At 40.4% G+C, this 23,893-nt stretch overlaps 1 protein-coding gene across 6 annotated transcripts in view; it reads right to left on the bottom strand.

Annotated features, from left to right (window-relative positions):
- Ryr2 (ryanodine receptor 2) overlaps positions 1-23,893 on the bottom strand; it is a 605,596-nt gene that overhangs the window by 53,848 nt on the left and 527,855 nt on the right. For 3 of the 6 annotated variants that reach the window (XM_047520965.1, XM_047520968.1, XM_047520966.1), the window contains 6 exons: positions 21,334-21,387; positions 20,104-20,127; positions 9,290-9,389; positions 8,073-8,152; positions 6,112-6,188; positions 5,154-5,227 (listed from right to left, as the gene is read on the bottom strand). In XM_047520965.1, coding sequence (XP_047376921.1) covers positions 5,154-5,227; positions 6,112-6,188; positions 8,073-8,152; positions 9,290-9,389; positions 20,104-20,127; positions 21,334-21,387 — 409 coding nt within the window. The remainder of the gene's footprint in view (positions 1-5,153; positions 5,228-6,111; positions 6,189-8,072; positions 8,153-9,289; positions 9,390-20,103; positions 20,128-21,333; positions 21,388-23,893) is intronic. The other 3 variants (XM_047520967.1, XM_047520969.1, XM_047520970.1) reach the window with 1 other exon arrangement.

Below are 23,893 nucleotides of genomic sequence, written 5' to 3'. Positions count from 1 at the left end.
CTTTTAAAGATCACTCTTCTACCTGAAGTTGGTTTATCCAGTTAGTAGAAACGTTGACAAGTGTCTGCCTAAATTCAATAAAGCACTGTGTGTGGCTGTCTAGTGATCACTTGGGATGTCCACGGACATTGGTTGAAGATCTCAGCCTACTCTTCAGACAAAGCTTGGATTAATTGCTAATAATTAACTTCCAATTATTAATAAATTAATAAAAATTGAGTGACATAAGTAAAGATTACTACCTAGCATGTACATGACCATAATTGGAAAAGGAAGACTCCAAAGACTAACGTCCCCATTGTTGTAAGTCTGGTCATGCCAGTGTCTCTAATAACTCGAAGATGAAGGGGCACCTGGCATGACACATGGACTGACCACATCAAATGCCTCCTGCTCCACTGCTGAATGTCACTCAAAGGACCTGCTGCCATGGAGGAATCACTCTGATTATTGAATCTAGAGGATTTAAAGACCTATTTTGCACAAGAGCAAAACTGAGGAATTAAGGCTAAAAATATTTTTAGGTATTTTATTCCATGTGGGCAATTCCAATATCCCTTCTGAAGTGGCCTTGTTATGATTTCTTCAACCATTTTACAATTAAACTAATGGAATGAATTTTTAAAGATGGACTCATGGTTAACATTTAGAGACCTGCACTATGCTCTTGTGCTAGACATATGATCATTTCTTCTTGGGATCATCATTATCCTGCAGATTAGGTAAATGAAATCTCATTTTGTGGTTCAATAAACAAACTCAGCTAATGTCATACAGGTATTCGCTGGTTAAGATTTGTTTCCCACAAATGTCAATAAACTTTAGCTGAGTGTCTCCTCTCTGCCAGGCACCTTGGAAGGTGAACAGTCTCCAAGCTGAAGCAGCTCAGGTGCAGGAGAGACAGGCAGCAACAGATGGCTTCAGCATCACATGGTCCTGTTAAATTCAGTACACCACTGTTTCTGAGCTCTGTAAAGTTGGCCTCACCAACCGGTACAATCTGTGACTATGGATTGTTCCATGAACTGTATGTTCTTTAAATCTGAACTCACACTCATTTCCATCGATTTCAGAACCCAAGGAAATCTGTTTTTGGACATGTGAAGTTGGAAAGTCGGGTTCACTTTCTAAGCCTAAGTTTAGTTTCACTAAACTAAGTCTAGGTCTCTTAGTTGCTGGGATAGCATGGGCTTCGTCATTTTGATATGGGGACTTGACAGACACCTCACCTCATTCCTTAGGCTGTTGTTAAAATCAAATTGTTCAACAAGTAAAAGTGCTTTGGAATCCGCAAAGCACAAAAGGAATAGATGCAAATTTCCAATGCTGTGAAGCCATAGGTCAGATGACCAAAAATTTCTAAAATTCAGAAAAGGTTTTTAAAACTCAGATGATTTTTGTGGAATCAGATCAATTTCAAAATTTTATCTTCCCTCTGAGGTCTAGGACCACCACACAAACGACCAAAATGCAACATCTTCTGCTATTTTCTAACCGATGTTTTTCAAGGAGGAAAACAGCACTTTCAAATTCATCATGAATTGGTAATGAGGTTAAATGGTTCTGATTAAAAAAATCAAAAATTCAAGAATGGGATGAAATTTTAAATATTCATATTGGTTTTTGAATTTCATTCTATCATTGAAAAACCTATATGAATATAAATATACAAAGAGGACAACACTGACCACATCACAAGTCCATCACACACGTCCACTGAAGAACTTTTTTCTTTTAAACAGTGGGAAAACAGGGCTTTTGTCAGGATAGGGATGGAGTCGGGATCAACTTGCACGACAGCCATGGCAGTGGGGGAAGGAGGTGAACCTGAAACCTCTACACACAAACCTTAGGGAGACACATGGTTCCCAGCGGTATCTCCACACCAGGTTAGGAACAACATTTGTAACCTTGAAAAGTTAGAAGTAATTTTGAAACTTCAATAATCGATGCCAAAGTGGGCAAGAGCTTGTTTCCTGGAGGTGCAGAGAACAAGTAAAAGGGCAGAAAGTCCTCCCTGAGATGCTAGACATGAAATGGACCCCTGACAAACAAGAAAAGACAGGGAGCAGCCATGGCTCGTGGCCTCTGTACACAGAACAGTAGGAGGCAGACACTGGCAGAGCCTCCTGGCCCTGCCACGCAGCTGTGTGATGCTAGGCAAGCCAAGTGACCTTTCTGTCCTTCAGTCTCCTTCCTTAGGTATAAAACTCCGGTCACAGCTACTTCACTGTGGAGGGCTGTAGATATCAAAGAGTTCACACTTTCCATGGTGATATAACATATGATCATATTATCCTGATTGGAAAGATTCCACCTGATAAAGACAGGGGTGAGGATGCAGAAGATCCAGGAGATTTAGCTCCAGCAGACTGTCTTCTCAGTGTTCAGCCTGTGCTATCTGAGTCTTTGCAGCAATTGCCCTAGGAACAGATTTAGGTCTTTCAGCCTTTTCTATACCTTCCAAGAGCAATGGCTGATTCTCCTTCTCCCATGAAGATCTGAGATTTTCTTAACTTTTATAGAATCTTAAAGAAAAGAATGACCTCACAACAGAAATTTTTAAGAGTATGTTCAAAGAGAGTCAGTAGAAGGGTTCTTAAAGCAACATGGGAAACTTATTAATAGAGCAAACGAGTTGCCTGCCATGTCCCCCAATAGGTCTCTTAGTTGCTGGAATAGCATACACTCAGCACAATTTAACGGAAACCCTATTGAGTGGTAGGTCCTATTCTGAATCTCCTCATTCTTTAATACCACTGCCTAGAATGCTGTCAGGGAGCCCTTTGAAATACCTATGCCACCTTTGTTGCTCTAATAGTATGAAGAGCAAAGAATTGCTACTGCATCTGGTTGCTTTTCCAACTCGGTCTTTGGAATGAAAATTAGCTTTTATATTAAAGGACTTTTAATCAGTGGTATTTTCAAAGGAACACAGGAGAGCCCTCTGGATCTCGCAGAGCCTGGAAGGCAGTGGGCAGAGCACACTCAGCAGTCCCTTGGGACCTGTAACTGATTCCCCTGCACCAACAGTGCAGCCATAAAGCCACGGTTTGTCCAAGACAGAGATGCTACAGGGAGACCAGAGCACATACTCTAGAGCCCACAGTCACATAGATGCAAACACTGGGCCCACCGGGAACTCTTTTAAATGAAAGAAATGCAACAAAATAAATCCAAAAGCACAATCTAAATGCCTGTGGCCCCTTTGTATCTGATACATTAATAACTTTACATCTTCACAGAAAAAAAAGAAAAGAGGAAAGCTAGGTATATAACTTTAAACATAACGGGATGCATAATGATAGAAAAGAAATGTTCTACTTGTTGAAACAGAAGAAAAAGGGGGGGGGAAGCACAAAACTGTCACCATCAGGTCTCTACACAGAGCTAACCACAAATAAAAGAGGGAGGGAACAGAAGGGCAGCTCACTGCTAATAATTACCACGCTCACGAGTGACGACTGAGGAAGAGACGGGACATTGACAGGAGTCAAAAAGGAGGGAGTGGGAGAGAGAAAGAAGTTGAGATTTGTTTGGTGTTGCCTTCCTACTTGTAAGGAAATAAAATACAAAATGTGTCAATCAGTTTGGGCACTTATTTTCATGTGTGTGGGAAAAGCTGACTCGCATTAAACGACCCTGGTACTGAGAGGTGCCAACAGCTCGGATCAGACCGGTCACTCTCAGTGATTTCCGATGTGGGACTCAAAGGACCTGCCTGCAGTTCACACCAGACTGGAAAGACCAGGGGGGATGCTGTTCCTTTGTGAGAACTGAGAATTAAGGGGACTCAGAATGAGGAACGGGATTCTGCTCAGAGACTCTGGAACATTCTGTAGAGACTATGGGGGAAGATGAAATTGATTTTCTCATTCTAAGACAGGGAAGTCAGATTTGGACAGGAAGTCATTTACTTGTAGACATTTTACAGATAGAAAATGCTCGGGATTCCCAGAGATGCTGGAGGCAGACAGGTAACTTGCCCTGAGGTTTTCAGGGGCCCTGGGTTCTCCAGATAGGACCCTCAGACCAGAAAACCTGAGGCAGTTTAGAGTGGTGCGGCTGATTTTCCCTGCAGGTGACGAACTCGACTGACCCATTTAACACAACTGGACCTACATATTCAAATGTCACAGAATAAAATCCCACAGGAGCCACGGAGGCTGGCAGGGACAGAATGTGCCTAAGTGCTAAGTGTCAAATACAGTCCGAAATAAGTAGTCCTTTTTCCTAATGGTGAGAACGAAAATACTCAGAGATAAAAACTGATTTGCTAAAATTTTTCAGAAAGGCCAGCAGAAGTTACAAATAGCGAAGGGGAGAAAATTTATTTTTTGAGATCAGATTAGTCTAATCAAGACACCAATGTTCCAAAACCAACACACTGGCAAGAAGGTAAGGCCAAAGCTGACCAAAGAGACCAACACGTGCGGCCTCACTAAAACTAGCTTAAAAAATCAGACTCAAGATAAAAACCAACAAAAGTAACATTTTTCCTTGAATATTCCTGAAAGGAATGGGCAGCAGTGGTTACCTGTGCTTTGAATGCACTGCAGGCTTAACTTTCAAGTTTATGCCCACACGTATTCACGGAGAGAAGCGTTCTCAGGTGCCATCAACCCCTATTTTCATACACATGTAAGTAATCAGAATTATGTCAGCACAGAACTACTCTGACTTCTGTCCCAAAACAACCGGGACTTGCAAAGAGGCTGGGGAGAAAAGAATAGCTGCTGACAAAGAGGGGACAAGCGTTACCCAGGGACCTGATGGCTGCTCTCCAAAGGGAGGAGAACCTGACGGTTTGCCAAAGCAGCCAGGGAAAGCCCAGCCTCCTCCACTCTAATCAATCCATGCACTCTTAGATTTTATGGATGATTCTCTATGAGGAGACTTTGCCCGTCTGTTAAGACCAGGGCAGCAGGCACTGCCAGTAGGACCAGCACAAGCAGGAGTCACGGACCCATTTGGAAGGCTGGGTACCTCTGGGGCATCCTGTGCAAGTGTCCAGTTGTGACCATTTTAATGAGTCACATGAGCCTTTTATCAATTTTAAATCCACTCTATCCCTCAGCTTGAGAAGGTAACTGACAGTGGATGTGTTTCAGAGAAGAAGGGGACAGGGTTGTTTTCATGGAGGTGATTAATACCTGATCCTTCCTCTGTCACCATTCCAAGTCCTTCAGCTTTGTTCTGTCGCTCAAAAGCATTCAGGTCAAGGACACTACAATAACAAGAGAAAAACGTTTAGCAAACTAACGAACACCTTCTCTGTTCAGGGGAGCAACTGTCTGAATGCTGTGTGTCTTGCACACTGAAGGTTCAAGGTGCATTGAAACTGGATCCCAACAGGTGCCTCTTGGCCACATGTTCCTGCAGCAGACCAGCCTCTCCCCAGGGCCCATGCTGAGCCGACCCAGAGGAAAGGCAAACTGATTTGTAGGGTTCTGCCTGAGGAGAACACCAGCATTGTGGTTTTGCAGGATGAGCAACTTGTGTTTTTTGTTTTTTGGTTTTTTTTATAATTTTTTAAAAAAATTTTTTACAGACTGCATTTTGATTCATTGTACACATACGGGGTACATCATTTCGTTTCTATTGTTGTGCATGATGTAGATTGATACCATTCGTGTAATCATACGTGTACGTAGGGTAATGACGTCCGTCTCAGGCCACCATTATTTGTACTAAGTTCCTCACTGGTCTTGCAGACAAATGCTGTCTGAAAGATTTTAAATACTGTGAAAATGGATAATGACTATCACAAATGAACTTAAGGATCACTAAGAAAAAATGAAAAAATGCTTCACATGTCCCAAATAATAGAATTTTCCTTTTTTTTCTCTTTTTGAAATAAATCATATAGCGCTCACTTTCAAGTATGTAGAATATAGCTTAACAAGTCCTTAGTTAAGCATGGGGGACTGTTTCAGGACACTAACAGCACCGAGTAAGTGTGACAGGGACATTACTAATACTCTAAACACAAAAAGGACACAAGACACCGCCGACTGTCCCACTCTAAGGTGTCTTTCATGGCTAGAATTTCTTGGTGTAATTGCTGTCAGCCATGAGCTGGAGTGGAGCCGGCAGGGAACACCTGCTCACCTGCAGGACTGCATCAGGCCCGCCAGGCTCTGGAAGAAGCCCACGTCCTTCTTTTCCTTGAGATAGTCGAGCATCTTCTATAGACAGAGAAAACCACAGCACTCTTTGTTAGGTAAATGGCAACAGAAACATGCTTTCTATTCTGGAACAGATGTAAAAAGTATCCAGGGCGTACAAGTATCACTAATGCCATCTTCATCATGGAACAGTGACAAACATGTCAAAGCATGGCCACTCCACGTGTCAAGGTGTGGTGGTAAACACATAGGATGGGGACCAGAGATTTGACCCCACACACAAACACATACACAGTAGGGGGCCAGTACTGATAAATCTTTTCCTGTCTTACTTAGTGTTGGAGACTGATACTTAGTGCAAGGAAACGGGGACGCCGGGCCAGGTGGCTGCACACAGGAGCTTTCCAGCAACAGGGGTTCCTTGAACAGCTCTTGGAGCTGAGAGTTGCGGCTCCTCCCTGCTCATGTGACAGCCAGAAGTCCAGCTTCCGCTAATCCCACCTCTCATCCTAAAGTATGGCAGAACCTATCGGACTATTCAGCTTTTTTCCTCTGTTCTTGGAGTGACGGCCAAAATCTGCGATAAATGTAATGGAAGGGCTGTTTTCGATATAGATAAAACAGGTTCAAATAAAATGTACAGGCGATCCTGACTCGTGATGGTTCAACTCAGGAGTTTTTGACTTTGCAATGGTGCCACAGGGACATGCGTACTCTGAATTCTGGATTCTGATCTTTTCCTGGGCTAGCATTGTGCAAGACAATGCTCTCCTGTGCAGCTGGGTGGTGGCAGCAGGCGGCAACCGCATCAGCCCAGATCCCAAGAGCACAATACCCCACAGGTGCTGTGCTGCTGAGCTGGGCAGGAGAGTGGGGCAAATGCATTTTCAACACAGGATGATTTTGACTTATGCTGAGTTTGTTGGCCATAGTCCCTGGCAGGTTAAGGAGCCTCTATGTGTACAGACAACAGAAGGCAGACCCAAAGCTTTCAAGGAAATAAAGAAATTGCTTTTCTCCCAGTCTTTAATAGAAGAGAACAATTCCTACTGTCAGTGCTGTTCTAAACAAGGATCAAAGCAGCCAAAACTGGTAGTAATATTTTTCAGAAATCAGAATCAAAGCCAATATACACTAGATGTGTGCAGAATACACATACATATTTATGTGGATATATGTATACACATGTATAAATATCCACCCGTGTAAATGGTGTGTATGTATATACACACGCATGCACACATATGTGTATGCTACATACAAAGACATGCAAAAACACACAGCATACTAGTCTAGGAAAAATGGATCAGATTCATCATTGGTTTTCTGAGACAAAGGAATGCGGCTTAGAGGGTCAAAGGGAGGTGATGGAATATGCACCTGAAGTTCTAGAGAAAGAAGATCTGTATTGACAATAAGCACAAACATTCCAGGGTCTCGAGTCTCCCCTGGGAGACAAGGATTTCTGAAAATACATATACTATATAAGGAAGGACTTTTAAAGTAAAACATAAGGCAAGGAAAAATAATTTTGAAATGTATTTTGGAAAGATTAGATTAGCCTTTATAAAAACAACAACAACAAAAAAAAAACTCATGTAGTCATGTACTATGGAAACAGAATGAGCTGGTTACCCATGCCAGGTTCCACAAACATAGTAGGATATGATGGCCAGAAAGTGATTCATGCCTTGATGCAAGAACTCATTTGGCGTAGGAAAAGGTCACATTTAGATTGATGTTTTGGATACTCTGATACCATTTCATGTTTGGGATTGTAAGACTATCACATAATTACTTTTTCCTTTCTATGTTCTCTCTTGGGCATTGTAGTAAATTAAAATAAAGACTTAATTTACATAGAAAATTAAAAATTTTACAGTAGCTCTTCCCATATGAGGTGTGTTTGAAAAACACATTATGCAAATTGCTTAAAGGCCTTACCTGCTGTACTGTAGAGTTTCCACCATTTAAAATAGCAATTCCAAGTTTCAAAGTAGCAGCCACCATGGGTCCAGTTTCACCTTTAAAATATAAAAAGCAGCATTCCTGATATTATTTCAGAGCTATGCTAACCCATTCTAACTCAAAGATACTCTTTTAATATTATCATTACCTATGACAAAACTATATAACTTATGTACCAAAGCAATAATGCATATTTTGCCATCAACATTTCTAGTAAATTCTGTGTAATCTATTTAAGAATTGAAACATGAAGACATAGAAAAAAGGAATAGAAAGAAACAATATATTTTGAAATACTGAGAGTTGAAATTATTAAGCTTCAAAAACAAAATAATGTGTATTAAAATAATGTTAAAATTAACAAGTTATTTAAGACTTCTTTAAAGAAAAAATTTTCTGCCTCCAACAATATTCTATTTGAACTTTTATCATTTTCATTCATCACTTATAATATGTCAAAACTCTCGCTTTACTTAAATGACTATTTTCTATTTTAAGTTATTCAGATAATGACAAACCTTTAAAATTCATCTAGTTGTCTATCATTTAGTATATTACATTTTATTTTTACATTATTCACCTCTTCTTAGAAATAAAAATGATCCCCATAATTTAGGAGCACTGTTTCAATATTAGCTTTCCATTTCATTACAAATGAATTAAAAATGTTTTTATGAATAAGATATTGCTAATGCAGGGCAAGTCACCTTGAAATGGTGGCTACTGAGAGAGACAATGGTACTTTTTAATAGTCAAAAATGACTGACTAAAAATGTCTAAACATTTTAAGGATCAGGAAACTATAGCCCTAGGCCCTGTTTGTATCAATAAAGTTTTATTGAAACAGCATACTATTTCCTTGTTTAACTCTATCAGCTTTCCTGCTGCTGTGACAGAGCCACATGACCTTTAATGCGAAAATAACTACCCTTTGGATATACAGAAAAGCTTGCAAACGTCTCATTTATAAGGTGACTCTGCTATATCTTAGCTGTACCACACAAAGCTTGAAGAACATACATGAAGTAAGTCTTTCTAGTAAGACAAAACCATCAAGGCTAGACTCTACAAGGGATGAGAACTGATATTGTGAGTAGCTGATGGTATGTGAGTAGCTGGTCATGAACCAGGGACCCAGTGAGGGAGCAGCAGGAGCCTGGAAGCTGGCTCTGAGGGATGGGTAGAGGCCTCACCTTTGCTTGCACTGATGGTCTGCAGCACCATCTCCGCGGCCCCCCGATCGTGCAGCCTGGCTTGCTGGTAGAGAAGCTTCTGCTTTTCCATCTCCTTTTCCTGAACACAAACCCCAACCATTTATGTTGCGGCTGTCAGTAAGCATGGCAGCTTTCTATGTTTTAGTCATCTCTTCATGTATGGGCTCTATGACAACATTATGGACCATTTCAACACCAACAATGTCATCGAACAGATCATCACATATTCATCTCTCATTTTTTCCCTTTATATTTTTCTCGATATACTTTTGGTACTGGTTCATCAGGATGGATTTTTCTCAATTTTAATTGATTAGTCCAAAGCCCGTATCACAGTTTTGTGCTTCATCATTGAAACTTGCACTTTCCGATTTGTACATCTGGGCATAAGTTGGTCAGGTTTTTGATAATCTCCCCAGTCATGGCCATAACTTGATACTGCTCAGCGAGTTACAAGTTATCACTGAATCACAGGAAGACATTAACTAAGACGTCTTAGAGTTTAAGCAAAATTGAAAGCTGATATGGATAAAAAGGTAGGCTTCAACCGAGTAGTGGACTTAGGATACGATTCTCCCCAGTCGCCCCCAAAGAATAAGAGAAGCCATGTGCCTTTATATTTTGTATTCTCTGGTGGTTACAAACGTACTGCATGGTGCCGCCAGAGCAATGGCTGGAGCTGGTTCTTTTCCACTTAAGCTACCACTGCGAACATAAAGAGGGGGATAAGAATAAAATATAAAGGCACAGCAAGTTCAAGACTGGTGTGATCATTCACTTGAGCGATCCAGTTCGCTGGAGAATTGAGACGGAACTAAGCAGTATAAGTTGCAGAATCAAAGTTGCATAGAGCCCTTTGACAGCGAGCGCGTCCATCAAATGGCGTGGTAGAGAAGCTTAGTCAATGGGACATGAAACGGTCAATTAGTATCATGTCCATAAACACAACGGCCAAAACATATATGACCTAAGAGCAGTAGGAGCTGCAGCAGAGGTAGCCAGAGAGACAGCTTTGCTGCCGTAAACTTTCCATCCAAAGTACAGAAAATAGACACTGGAAGATGGAAGAGGTTTAAAAAATGAAGGCTTGCTAGTTACAGAATATGAGAAATCAACTAAAAGGAGGGGGAAAAGAAATGGGCTCAAACAAATGAAAAAAAGAAACCTTTAAATCAAAAGCAACCAACACAGACATTTATGCTGTTACCAGAGAGTTCTCGCCGAGGCTGGCAAATTTGTTTCTTAAATCTTTGATAATATCGTGCTGCGAAAACAAAATTGATCAGGGTTTTTTTTCACACTATAGTTAAAGCTCCTGTGGTTAAATTTTTATTTTTTCTTAAATTATGTGATAGGCCTAAATGGAAGCAGAGAAAAGAAAAAAAAAAAAAAAAAAAAGAGGCAGCTTTGCTTCATATGTAGCCATGCTAACATCTAAAAGGTTTGCCTTCATGTTTAAACCTCTTCCTGTGAAGTCAGAAACAAACGAAAACAAAACCACACAGACACACAAAACCATACTGTCATTACAACACAGTTTCAGAAAAACTGAAAGAAGGCCCTCCATGTGCTCTTCAGGGCTTGTTTGGAATTGGTGAGCAACATCCCATTCTTCCTTTTAGACCCAACAATCTTTTACTTTCTTCCCTTTGTCAGAACAAAGAATGGAACTTTGGCTTACATCCTCACTAACTCCTTTTGTCGAAGAGTTGTGCAGTAAGAAAATGGTAGGAAATTACTAGCTTAGGGAACTGCCCTGATACCTTCACTAGCCAAAGAGGCCAGGGAGTCAGGAAGAGCTATTCTACTGACCCACTGGAACACAGGACCACAGTCATCAGGAAACCCCACAAGACAAGATGGCAGCCGGCCATACATTCTTGAGGAAAAAACGGTATTTGCCATTTGCACTCCAAACGTAGGTAGACTGGTTCCAAGATTTGCCAGAAAAACTTGCACAGTAGATCCAAGGTCCTGGTATCCTCTTGGTAACTGAAATCACCTGCATCATGCATAACCTCAGGAAGATCAAGAAACTGACAGAATAGTAAATTACCTGCTTCAAAAATTAACTCCCTGGGCCAAGAACACTTCTCCTTTTTCTTATCCAACATCTCAATTTTAAAAGCAATAATTATTTGTGGGGAAACGATTAAAAAAAAAAAACAACAGTCAAAAAGAAATCCTGATCCAGGAACAGAGAAACCTGTGCTTCATAAAGAAGGATCAGGCCAAACTCCATTTCCGACTTGTTGGGCTGAGCAGGAGGTTCAGAAATCTGCAACATGATCTCTTTCCTTCCTGTGCTTTGTTCGTTCAGAAGTGCTTCTTGGCATGTCATTTAATTTTTGTCACTGGGGAATTCTACCATCATCACCACAACACAACCACACAGACAGAAGTTGGAACACAACAAGAAAGATTTCCAACAGTAAAATGATGGAAAGAAATAATTTTCTGCCCTTCACATTTTTGGCACATTAGCTTTTCTAAGCAAACCAGAGATAGACCTTTTGTAAGCATGTTACTCAGGGACACTGAATCTTGAACACCTTGATAAAAATTAGGGTTCCCTCACTCACCCCAGGTTCTGCTTCATCTGCCTCGGGGTCTTAGACAAATGCCATGTTGCCTTCAACCTGCAGTTTAGTCTTTAAATTAGTCCAACATTAGAAAGAAAGTTCGAGAAAAATCAGAGCAGCTCCGGGATTTAGATTTTCCTTAAGGCAAAAAGTTCTGATTGCTAAGAGCAACCAGGAATCATCAGCTCTCATCCTGACATGAGTGGCATCGGTCTTTTCAAGGTCAAGTGCAGTGGTAAGTCAGATTCAAGATCAAGTCACCTGCCTGCACTGAATGGAAGTATTTGACCTCATCATTTGTTCTGTGTGTAACTGAAGATTGTAATAAAACGGCTACATTCTTTCACTGTGTCTAAGAGCGCCTGGAGTTTTAATACTGGGGGGGGGGAGTAGACAGGCTTGAAGAAAAAAAATACATTTGGTTCTTCAACAACATGCCTTACAAGAAAAAAAAAAATTTGAAATAATAAGAATAAATTACAATTGTCCCTGGCTCCTTGATGCAGAAAGTAGCGTGACCCCAAAACGGAGACTGGAAGCTATTTTAAGCTGGGCAGCCTGTTGGCAGCAAAGAAAGGCACGGTTTCTGAATGGGTTGCATGGACATGTGGGCAGTGTGGGTGCATGTCATGTGCTGAGGCTGCTGAATCCACAGTCAGGCCATCACCAGAGGCCCAGCTGCTCCGCTGCTTTTCTTTGTGTTTCTAAAACTTCAACGTGATTTTCTTCATGTGCTCCTCTTTAAACTGCAGGTGGGAGCAAACTCCAAGAAAGAGAAACTTCCAGGAACTGAATTCCTAAAAGGTATCTTCCATAATCTAGTAGTGTTATAACTCCACTTCCAATACTCTTATTTGATATCCTGAACAGGGTGATAACCTACAGGTGATGTTGAATGTCAACATCATTAGGAATCAAAGACGAAGCGGGGGAGATGGTTCTAATAACCTGATTTACAACAGAAGGCAGCCCACTCAGACCTACAGAAAACAACCTTAGCTGAGAGGTCCATCCTTCACCTGTTCATTTTGTTCTGTTATCCAGCTCCTGCAAGTGTAGATCAGCCATGCTTATACAGAATTGACCCAGCGTTATAGGAAAACACACGAAAGATAATGGATGGTTCCCCGAATTTTTAAAGACCTAAACCCTGTATATGAGCTAGGCGTGGTGGTACACGTCTCTAACTCCAGCAGCTTGGGAGATGAGGCAGGAGGATCGTGCATTCAAAGCCTGCCTCAGCAACATAACAAGGCCCTAAGCAACTCAGAGAGACCCTGTCTCTGAACAAAATATTTTTAAAAAGGGTTGGGGATAAGGCTCAGTGGTTAAGTACCTCTGAGTTTAGTCCCTGGTACCAAAAAAATAAAAAAATAAACTATGTAAATGGAGTTTACATAGATTTGTGAGGACACAGCCATAGATTTTACTTGTTGTAACTACATACAATACACAAACCCCATGTACTGCACACCCAGTATGGTTTCCTGCACATAATAGGTGTTCAGGGAAACCTAAGTGATAGAACTAAAAAATGTGATATCACATAGCTTGTGACCACAATTTAAAATATTACAAATGTTATCCCTGAATTCAAAGAGCTATAAAACCAGGACACTATGAAAGTCTATTTAGTTTACTTTCAGTATGTGGTCAAAGGGGTCTTTTAGAATTCTACTAACACAAATAATAATCAAGTTTTGGCTTTGGCTCACTCAATGTTTTGTCTGCACCTTACAGTATTACTCATTCTCTTTGCCATTGAGCTTTCAAATAGCATCACAATCCTCCAGAGGGCCACTGTTCAGTAGGATGAGCATAGTTTCTATGCTACTTAACAAGAGAGAAAAAATGAAAAAAGAGGTCTTCACCAGAACCAAGTTGGTTGGAACCAAAAGTCTGATCATGTTGTATTAACTACTCAGACACAGAAACACCCAACCAAAGGCAGGGAGCTCAGGGGCCGTCCTGGGGGCTGAGCCGAGGAATGCAGGAAGTGGGTGTGCGGCTCTCTTTCCTTCTTCCAGTCCCACCTACACCCCTACACAGGCAATGGTGGAACACCATTTCCCTTCAAGTGAGAACATTTAGGATTCATTTTAAGCTATGTTGAAGCAATCAAACCCCGCTCAGTTGAAAGAGTGTCCTATCGGGGTTCAGGGCCCAAAATTTATTCTGTATCACAAGAAACCTTCACTCTGGAGGTATAAAAATGTGAAGAATAACTTGACAATCAGGACCCAGCAAATTACCAACGGTAAGCTCATGGTTAGCGGGAGGGCTCCTCCTGAGCACTTACATCAGCCTTCATCTGCCTGGGTGCTCTGCTTGAAAGGCCCTGAATACAGAAGGCAAGCGCTGTGCCACCCTTTCTTTTGTGGCACCGCCTGACAATAGCAGAACAACCACCTTAAGGTCACAGATGACCACAAAGAGCACAAGGTGCCCAAGGTCACCCGAATTAGGGAAGTGAGAAGTTAGGGAGATCCTTATCACAGAGGGGTCTCAACAACTCATGACTTGGACATGACAGACACTCTAGTTTTCAAATGGTCATTCACGCTAATTAACTTATAATTAATTGTGACCTGGATCAACTCTGTATGAACACTACACTCTGAGCACCTAACACAGCTCCCACATCCCTGCCCAGGGGGACCTACTTGGCTGGGAGGATTTTGTTGTAGAGAGCCTTCAAAAGGACACACATCCCCTGCATTCCCTAGCCACCTGGTGCTCATCCTAGGCCATCCCTTCTCAGATGGCATCTTGACAGCTGGGCTTCATTATGTAAATTATCCAATAATTACTGGGGATTGCTGAGGACATTTTTCATTACAACACATGCTATCCTCAGGGGGAAAAAAATGCTGTTAATTTTAACTTCAGGAATTTTTGTTTCCCCCAAACAAGAAAACTAGTTTAGTGATATTAATGAACTGCTAAATTTATAAAATTTCAAGTTGGCTTCTAGGAGCTTGGAAATCAAAGGTGTTAATGTCTCACAGCCAACTGACAAGACTCTACAGCAAAGAGGTTGTGGTTAACTTCATGAGTACTTTTGCTTTTTCTTACTGTATTATATAATCACGCCATACTTTACTAAACTAAGCAAAGGTGGATATCTATGTATGTATAGACATTAGACATTATTTTCTATGAAACACTGTCTTTGAATATTCTCATTCTAAGAAGCACAAAACTTATCTTCCACAGAGATCAGATAAAAACTACGGAAATCTGCATGCCTTTATCAATACTTATACTTTGGAAAATCATGAAATCGCCCTGAAAAATGGTAAGGACTTAGGCACAGCAGCATGTAAAAGAAATTTTAAAGGCTGATATGATCCTGAGAAACCTAGGGAAAAGCTCTTTATTCTAAGAAGAAAAGGCTCAGACAGAGCAGGTGAGTTTGACTTGCTGAAGGTCATACAACATCCAGGTGAGACTCCAGGTCTCCTGCACTGTGTGAAGTTCTGTGCTCACTGTACTGCAGAAGTTTCTGTATAGGATTCCCTGACTTGTTTTTAGTAGGGAAAGTGAAATTAATTCAATGTATCAATAACAGCAAATGCTTATATAGAGCTTGTTATGGTCATAGGCAGTGTTCTGAGTGCCTTATACATGTTAACTAAATTAATCCTCATCACAGCCCTATTAAAAATACTATGATTAGCCCCATTTATAGACAGGGGAATTGAGGCTTAATCTCACAAGTCTAAGTGGTAGAGCAAGGATTCAAACACAGGCATTTCTTCTGAGTGTATGTGTTCCCAATGACTCTGCTGCCTCCATTTAATGGTATAAAACTTGGTCAAGTGAAAGTCAACTGAGATTATTAAAAAAAAAAAAAAAGCACATGAATTCAAATTATTGTGCATATGAAAAATGGACAATTCTATATTTAAATGTTTTCTATATTGCTTTCCATTTAGGTCCACAAATTCATATCACACAAAATACACAGGACTGTGCTTTCTGGGAATTTCCCTGTACCAGGGTCAGTACACCTAACTCTCTTCTCTCTCAGCCCCTTGCTTTGCTTCCGAGCCAAAATGGCCCTAGAAATGGCTGATGGCACATAGTATCAGCTGGCTGTTATCACCATGATGGATAAGGGGACTCTAGAGCCTGAGCCCTGGACAGGCTGGACCCAAGATGGCTCTGGACGGCCCAGGCGTCACCTGGCAAAGCCAGTTAATATCAGTAGGAAGACTGAAGAAAGAAACTCCTGTGACCAACATGAGAGGGCAGATGTTCATCCTTCATCCCCAGGAGACACTGTCCCATGATGCATTGGGCCCTCTGGAGCCACACAGCTCAGCAACCAGCTACACCACCGGACAGTCACGGTCAGCCCAAGAACGCACCACTTATGTTTGCCCTCCCCGCTTCCCTGAATTCTCCTTTTCCCCTCTCTCTCTCACTTCCCTGGGATTGTAACACCCAAAATCTCAATGAAGTGTTAGCACATTAGTTTTTGATCTGTTTTCTAGGAAACCTGGGCTAAGATGTGTGACCATTGTTTTAAATAACAATTCATGTACAAAAATGAAGTTGGGGGGCTGGGGATGTGGTTCAAGTGACAAAGCACTTGCCTGGCATGTGTGAGGCACTGGGTTTGACCCTCAACACCACATCAAAATAAATAAATAAAGTTCACAGATTATATCAGTATTATTCCCTCTATGATTCAACAGTATTCCCCTCTATGATTCAACAGTAACACATTAGTGTATGTCTGGGATACATGTATCTTTTGCCATAGGAACTAAGGAATTGTAAATTTTCTTGACAAAAAGAATTGGTTCATTATTTTATATTCATAGCTATATATTCAATTTTTAGACATGTAAGGTTCTCTACTAAATTCAAAGTTCAAATTATGTAACTATTAGATGGCAATATATCTTATAAGCAATTCACTCTTTCAGAATTATCACAAAATGGACTTCTTCAAAATTGAATTTTTGGAATGACCATGCAAAAGTTTTGTTTTGTTTACCACTGGGGCAGTGCTGTGTAATATCAACCCTTCAGACATTTTGGCCCTAAATGGATTCTTCCATACTTCAGGGTACATACTTTGAAGTAGGAGGTGGGAATGGTCTGAGTACTTCCGCAAGTGGGATTACACCTGAGACCCATCCAAGAGAGGATCTGCTAGTCCCAAGTTATTACAAAATGTCAACTATGCCACAGGCATATTTAGAATTTAAGACACAATAAATCATTTTTAATCCAAACTACAGAATAATAGGATCTCAGGGACTCATGAGAAAATACACTTGTGAGCTAGAAATTGGGCATTTGCCCAAGGAAGAAGCAACTTGCCTACTACTTGAGAAAGATGGTGTAGAAGAAAAGTTAATGATCCATTTTCCCTCTTACCTACGCTCTCAGGTAGGTGACTCAGATTTTACAGTGAATAATATATCTAAGTTATGGTGCCTCTATATTCCATAGAAATGCTCTCAATGACTTTTCATTTTCAGTTATATCTTTGGATTTTTGGTGAGGGCAACAGAAGAAGCAAATCTCTGAGTAAACATGGTTTTAAAAGGTGGTCCCTACAGTACAGCTCTTGGATGACCATGCTCAGGGTGGGGGGAAAAAAAAACTCATTGTACTCAGAAATGTACACATATTTGACTTAGACTATCATTATTTATTTGTGGCTTTTGTTATTATTTACTTTGGTTCATTAAAAAACTCAAAAGTTAATTAAAGCGCTCAACTGCAATAATCAACATTGCAGGTAAATGGTAAAATGTGTCTTCCCTTTGCATAAGATTTACCTGTCCTTGTATGGTTCTCCTACGGAAATAGCCACAAGTCTAAAAAATAATTAAATATGCAATAGATTTTTAAAATAAGAGGCTATAAAAAAAGCATATTTATATGCCAGAGGAAAACAAGAAACTAGATTATCAAGATGAATTGGAAAGGCTAAAACAGGATCGTGTCAACACAACACACATGGAAGAAGGAAAGAGCTGGCAAATTCCTGGCACCTGAGGCCCCACTGGCTAATTTCCATGTTTCTTGAGCTTTTCTGTATGCCTAATGGAAAAGTTCCTTACAACAGCACCCTTCTCAAAGTATCTGCTTCTTTCCTCTTCTCAACATCTTAGTTGAATAACAGATAAAGAATCAAGGTAGAAATTACAGCAAATAGGAATATTTGATCAGTTACAGAGATAAAATTAATTTACCCAAACTTTATGTTCTTTTCAAACATATTTACTATAATTTGTTATAAGAATTACTGAAACTACCAATCACAGATTTGTTATAATTTACATGAAAAATCCCACAATTAGATTATATACAAATTATGTCAAACACCCAGACAGCTCAATGTAAAATGTCTGGTAGATTACTAAAGAGAGTCATAGTCCATGGGCCGGGACTGCAGCTCAGAAGCAGAGCGCTTGCCCTGCAGGCACAGGCTCCTGGGTTCGACCACAGCACTGACAGAAAAAAAAAAAAAAAAAAAAAAAAAAAAAGTACTAATTCAATTGTCCGGCTGCATTTTTGGTGGTTTGATGGTATCACATACCCAACCTCTGAGAAGAGTATCTTCACAGACGACTGACTGTTTCCTCTCTGCAACTTTTATACTAATTGCTCACGAAGTGTGCATTTTCCCAAGAATAGCATGTTACAAAGTTGGGCGTAGATAAGAAGTTGTTGTCCCCAGGCACAAGAAGCTCAGTGCAGCAATCGGTTAGGAGCGAAAATCCCCAAATTTGGTCTATTATGTCACACATATAAATACATGCTGGCTGCCGGTAATTTTAAATCCTGTCTGCATTGAGACAGTTACGGCTGCACATACATCAGGGTGCCCTATTTTGGAATTAATTACCAGGTTTGCCACTAGGTGAACTTGCCCACAATTCTAAATTCAAAGGCAGCCCCTTCTCTCTGGTCAGACTCCACACCTGGCCCAATGACTGTCCTCAGCTTGGCCTGAACCTGACACTTTGAACACCAGATTCCATGGCTGGCCATTCCCACATTTCTCTCCTGAATAAGGGCCTTTTCAAAGGCACTACCTTTGACCACACTCACCAGATTGAACTTGCTTTTAGACCTTCCTAAAACTGCAATCTTCCTTCAAAATGAAACTCTGCTTATTTTGTCCTGTCCTGTGCATCCTTATTAAGCAGCCCTTAACAAGCTCTTAGGTAGGCATGAGCTTCAAACTAACTAGGAAATCAGATCTTTGGTTGATGTCATCCCTCAACAATTCACAGGAATTCTATCTAATTCACGATAAAAAACAAAAATTTCTCAAGTCAATATTGAGCCCATTATTATTATTTAAGCCCATAATATGCTATGAAGTCTTAGATCCACAATATGTCATAAACTATCACATCCATCAAATTGGAGCTGTATCTGACAGTATCTTCATGCACTCAGATTTTTAAATTTATGAGAATTGGGATATAAGAACAATATATTCCTCCAAATTTAACAGTGAGTTAAAGAACATTACAATCTGTTCCTTCTAGATTCTTCATAACAGTCTAAATTCCTTATTTGAACTGAAATCATTATGAGTACTATCTAGATGTTTATGATCAAGTTTCCTATTAAATAGCCTCATTAAAATAAAATTTAATAGGACCTGTAATTAAGTAATAACATCTTGTAATTCTAGATGAAAAAGTTTTCTCTTAGCAAATTTTTCAGATCAAATATTTAAAACATTAAGAGAGAAAAATAATCATCTGGCTCTTTCCTTTCACTGAAATGCCAAATTTGATCTTGGAAATCATGGTGAGCAATCTGCAGGTACTAACACATAATGAAAAGCAGACTTCCCTCCAATCTCACCAGCAGTACCATTTATCACGTCCATTTTCAAGCAACTAGACTAGGATAAAAACACCAGGAGGGATCAGGCCAAAGGCTGCACTAAAATGTCTCCCAGCTAACACTTAATCACTAAAGGACTCCTCTATACAGCATAGTATGCACTCAGTTAACAAAGTTCAAATTCCAAAGCAATGAAATTGCAAGAAGTATAAACCAAGGAAGGGGAAGAGACCAACTGCACTGGAGTTACAACCTTGTAGAAAGATTTTCGAGATGTTTTCTAACAAAAGAATCCAAGATGTTGGGTCTAACAAAGGCAAATGTCACAAGAAACTGAAACTCAGACCCAGACAAATACACACATATACATGGTTTTACCTTGCTGCGTTGGGATCCTGTGACCTTAAGGAAGGATGAGGACAAGAAGCAAAATAGCAATAAACAATTGCTCTGAAGATAACCGATAGACCATAAATGGTGCGCACTTCAGGAAAACAATGTTATTGCTGTTCACGGCTCATTCTAATTTACCTGTCTCCTAATAATAAAGACGTATGTGAGACTAGAACATACGTACATTAGAAAAGATTTCAGTATCATTCAGGAAATTTAATATCATGGATTTTTCTCAGCCAGCAATAGTTCAGGGAGATGCTCAAATTGGTTGGCTTTTATACTTTTGTACGCTGACTTCAATGCTGCAGAGACACACGTACATATGGTTTCCGGAAGAGGCATTGACTGCCCACTCCCCACCTCTATCTTTTGTGTCCATCATAACGCAAGACCCATTGCTGGCCACTGATACACTTCGAGACTTGTCGCTCAAAGTCCAGACATGCCAATTAATAAGAAAGAAAAAGAATCTAGTCTCTATTTCCTTCTACTTATTTTTGAAAATTATAAAAACATCAATCAATAAGAAGAGTGGTAATTAGCAACAACTAGCTATTCTCATAAAAAGCAAAGTATACTATAAGCAAAGGGGAAATAATATTCACTTTTCTTTGGGCTAAGTAATACTAAGCAGCATTTCAAATTACAGGAGATATCTAAAAGCAGAGAGTGTTTGGGAGAAAGGACTAAACGGAACCTAGTGCTGTGAATGTGCGCTCTCCTACCTCATGCGAGCAAACTGACAAGTGTCACCGTCTCCATATGTACAGGGAATGAGTGGCCCAGGCGGGCAGCCGTCAAGAGGCCAAATCTTTAAGAATTCAGTTTGGGGGGAAATAAATACCAAAACCCAGGTACGATTAAAAACTTGATGTCACGTTGCTCTTCAATAAAGATTTTCTCACACATCTTGGAAATCCCAGACTACAAGGTCCCCGAGATGAGAACAGTCTGAAGCTGTCTCATCTCGGAGGTTGCTCAGGAACACTCATTCTGAACATATGGGCTCTGTTCTATTATTCAACTACTCTAGGCTCCTTGGTCTTAACTTCGGCAAAGGTTAGGACTCAGGTTTGTCCGTCCAGCTCTGACATGCAGTTCCTTGACATAATAAGCTGCAATAAGCCATGAAGCGAGAAACATAAAGGTCAGTTAAAGCTATGAAACAATGCTTGACAACAGGAACGGCAATGCTAGAAAGATGGAGCTTACTTCGAAACTCTTCACTTCCTCTTCACTATCATCATCTTCCTCGTCATGACAACTCTGATGTGTGCAGGGAAAGAAAGGGAAGAATATGTTGAGAAAGTACAAAGGAATCACTTAACAGAACACCAAGTGATTTGTATGAATTTATTAACAATATTTAAATATATATCAGATACTAAGAAAACAGGATCAATACATTTATAACCTGAAAGGAAATTAATTCTATTATGCATTTACAAAATTAAGACATCAAATTACCCATTTTATACATGAGAGATCATTATGAAGTCCCTGACATACTACTTATTTGTGAATTTGCCTTGTTTAAACCAAACTGCAAACCTTAAAGAAGAATCCTTTTTTTAATGTTTTCATTACAATGTACTAATACAGGTATATGCAACAGTTGCTACTTAAAACTAAGAGATAGCAATATGCATTAATTAAAATGACTCTTGCAGATGGGCATGGTGGTGCACACCTGTAATCCCAGTAGCTCAGGAGGCTGAAGCAGGAGGATCTCAGGTATGAACCAGCTTCAGCAACTCATAGAGGCTGTAAGCAACCTAAAGAGACCCTGCCTCAAAACAAAAGGACTGGGGATGTGGCTTAGTGGTTAAGCACCCATGGGATCAATCCCCAGTCCAAAAAAAAAAAAAACGGACTCTTATGATCCTTTTTTAATGTTCATTTTTATTGTATAATGGCCTAAAGAAAGAAAGTGAACTTCTGTTACTGATATTACTATTTATGCTAAAAATGATAAAACTGACTATTCCATTATTTTTCCTGGAAATGATAAAGGAGCCGTGCTAAGCCATGCACGAGTTCTTATCTAATTCCCACAGGTGGAACTTTGCTTGCTGAGGAGGCAGGTATGGAGACTGGGAACACGGGCTCAGGAGGCAGAGGAACAAGATGGGAACGAGAGAAAGAATATCTGGGTTCTTAAAGTAATCACATGTGCTGACAGATAGAAAATGTTTGCTACTTGGGAAAACAATGAACTTTTCATAAATTCCATCTTGGTTTGGAACTTGGAGTACAGTGCTGAACCCAAGAAATCTGTCATTGACCAACACCCATGGCCAGAGGAACCTGCTGCCCCTGAACTTACTGTTCCAACCCTTCTGAGCTATTTTGTGCTTCTGGCAAACATCTGTGAGTCAGTAAGGGACACAGAGGCAAAAGGCAAAATCTAAATCAAAATACTTCTTTTACCTCAATGAGTCACAGAACTCTGGGTATGGAGAAAAAGTGAGAGGAGAGATAGGGAGGGTACGAAATGTGGTCCTTCTACCCACCCTGTGGTGGAGTCCAAAAGAGTTGTCAAGTTCTTTGATTTGATTAACAAAGACAAAGCTTCACCCTTTCTTTTAGACTAATAGGCATGTGAACATGGCTTGTAAAGGAGGAAATAAGGGGAGGTACACAGACTCCGGACAGTTCCACCACACGGGTAAAATGCTACACTCCTGACTGGCACAAAAGTAGGTTGGGACCACAACCACCAACCAAAGGAACAAAAAATACCTCTAAAAGGTCTCCAGCCACTTTTCAATGTATTGGACAGAAACAGGAATTGTAGGCAGGGGAGAATGTTCTTCAATAGCAACGTGTATCCTCGTGACACATAGGATAATGTTCAGAAAATGGAAAGTCATATTAGTCCCAAAGCACAGGATTGGCGTCCTGGATCAGATCACTAACTTCCGGGCAAGTAAGAGTGATCACATATGCCAGGGAGGAAAAGGTGAATCAGCCCCCTATATGAAGGGGCAGAAGCATGGAATAGGTAACCTTAGGGAAAAACATAGAAAAAGAAAATGAACTATTAGACTATTAAGGTGTCTAAAAATAAAACTCGATCCCAGCAACAAGAGCATGTAAAGCAGCACAGGTAGCACTTCAATTTGTTGGTATCTGCTGGAAATTCCACCCCACAGAAGGAAGACAGTAAATAGAGTCTTTGATTGCCTTTCTGACTTAAAGCTCCCCAGAATATTGAGGAAGCAAAGCCAGAAGCTTCCATATGGATTTTTAAATCTGACTAACCAAGAGTTAATGGGTGAGGTGGATAAATCTCTTAAGAAAGTGAAGTGACATTTTATCATTTTAACCAACAAAAAATGACCATCGGGTATAACTTAACGTGTATCCTACGTATTTCGAAAACTTAGTAAGAAAGGAAGAGGGAAGCGTAGGGTTTCCTCAGCCAGAAACTCAAGTGTGGAAACATTCCCGAGTGCTCGTTTATGGCAATATCATCCCAGATACCTCCATGTGGGACCTTAAGTTGGTAAAACCACCTGTGGGATTAAGCAGCTCCACACAGTGCAGGAGAGGTGATAGGTGGCAAAGAGACATTCTGAGAACTCAGGCAAAGGCGGCCATGGTGAGGAAACTCTGTGGCTGTCAGCAGAGAACTAAGCAAAAAAGATGATGACAGCGAGCTCACGGTAAGCGCTGAGATTCTCCCTCCGTGTGTGATTTTTTAAAAACAGGAATTAGATGGGAAAGAAACAGGTTTATTACAATAAGCAAAGAGAATATTAACCTAAAG

The sequence above is a fragment of the Sciurus carolinensis genome, chromosome 12, assembly GCF_902686445.1.
Source record: "Sciurus carolinensis chromosome 12, mSciCar1.2, whole genome shotgun sequence".
Taxonomy (NCBI): Eukaryota; Metazoa; Chordata; class Mammalia; order Rodentia; family Sciuridae; genus Sciurus; species Sciurus carolinensis.
This window is presented reverse-complemented; position numbering and strand designations above follow the sequence as displayed.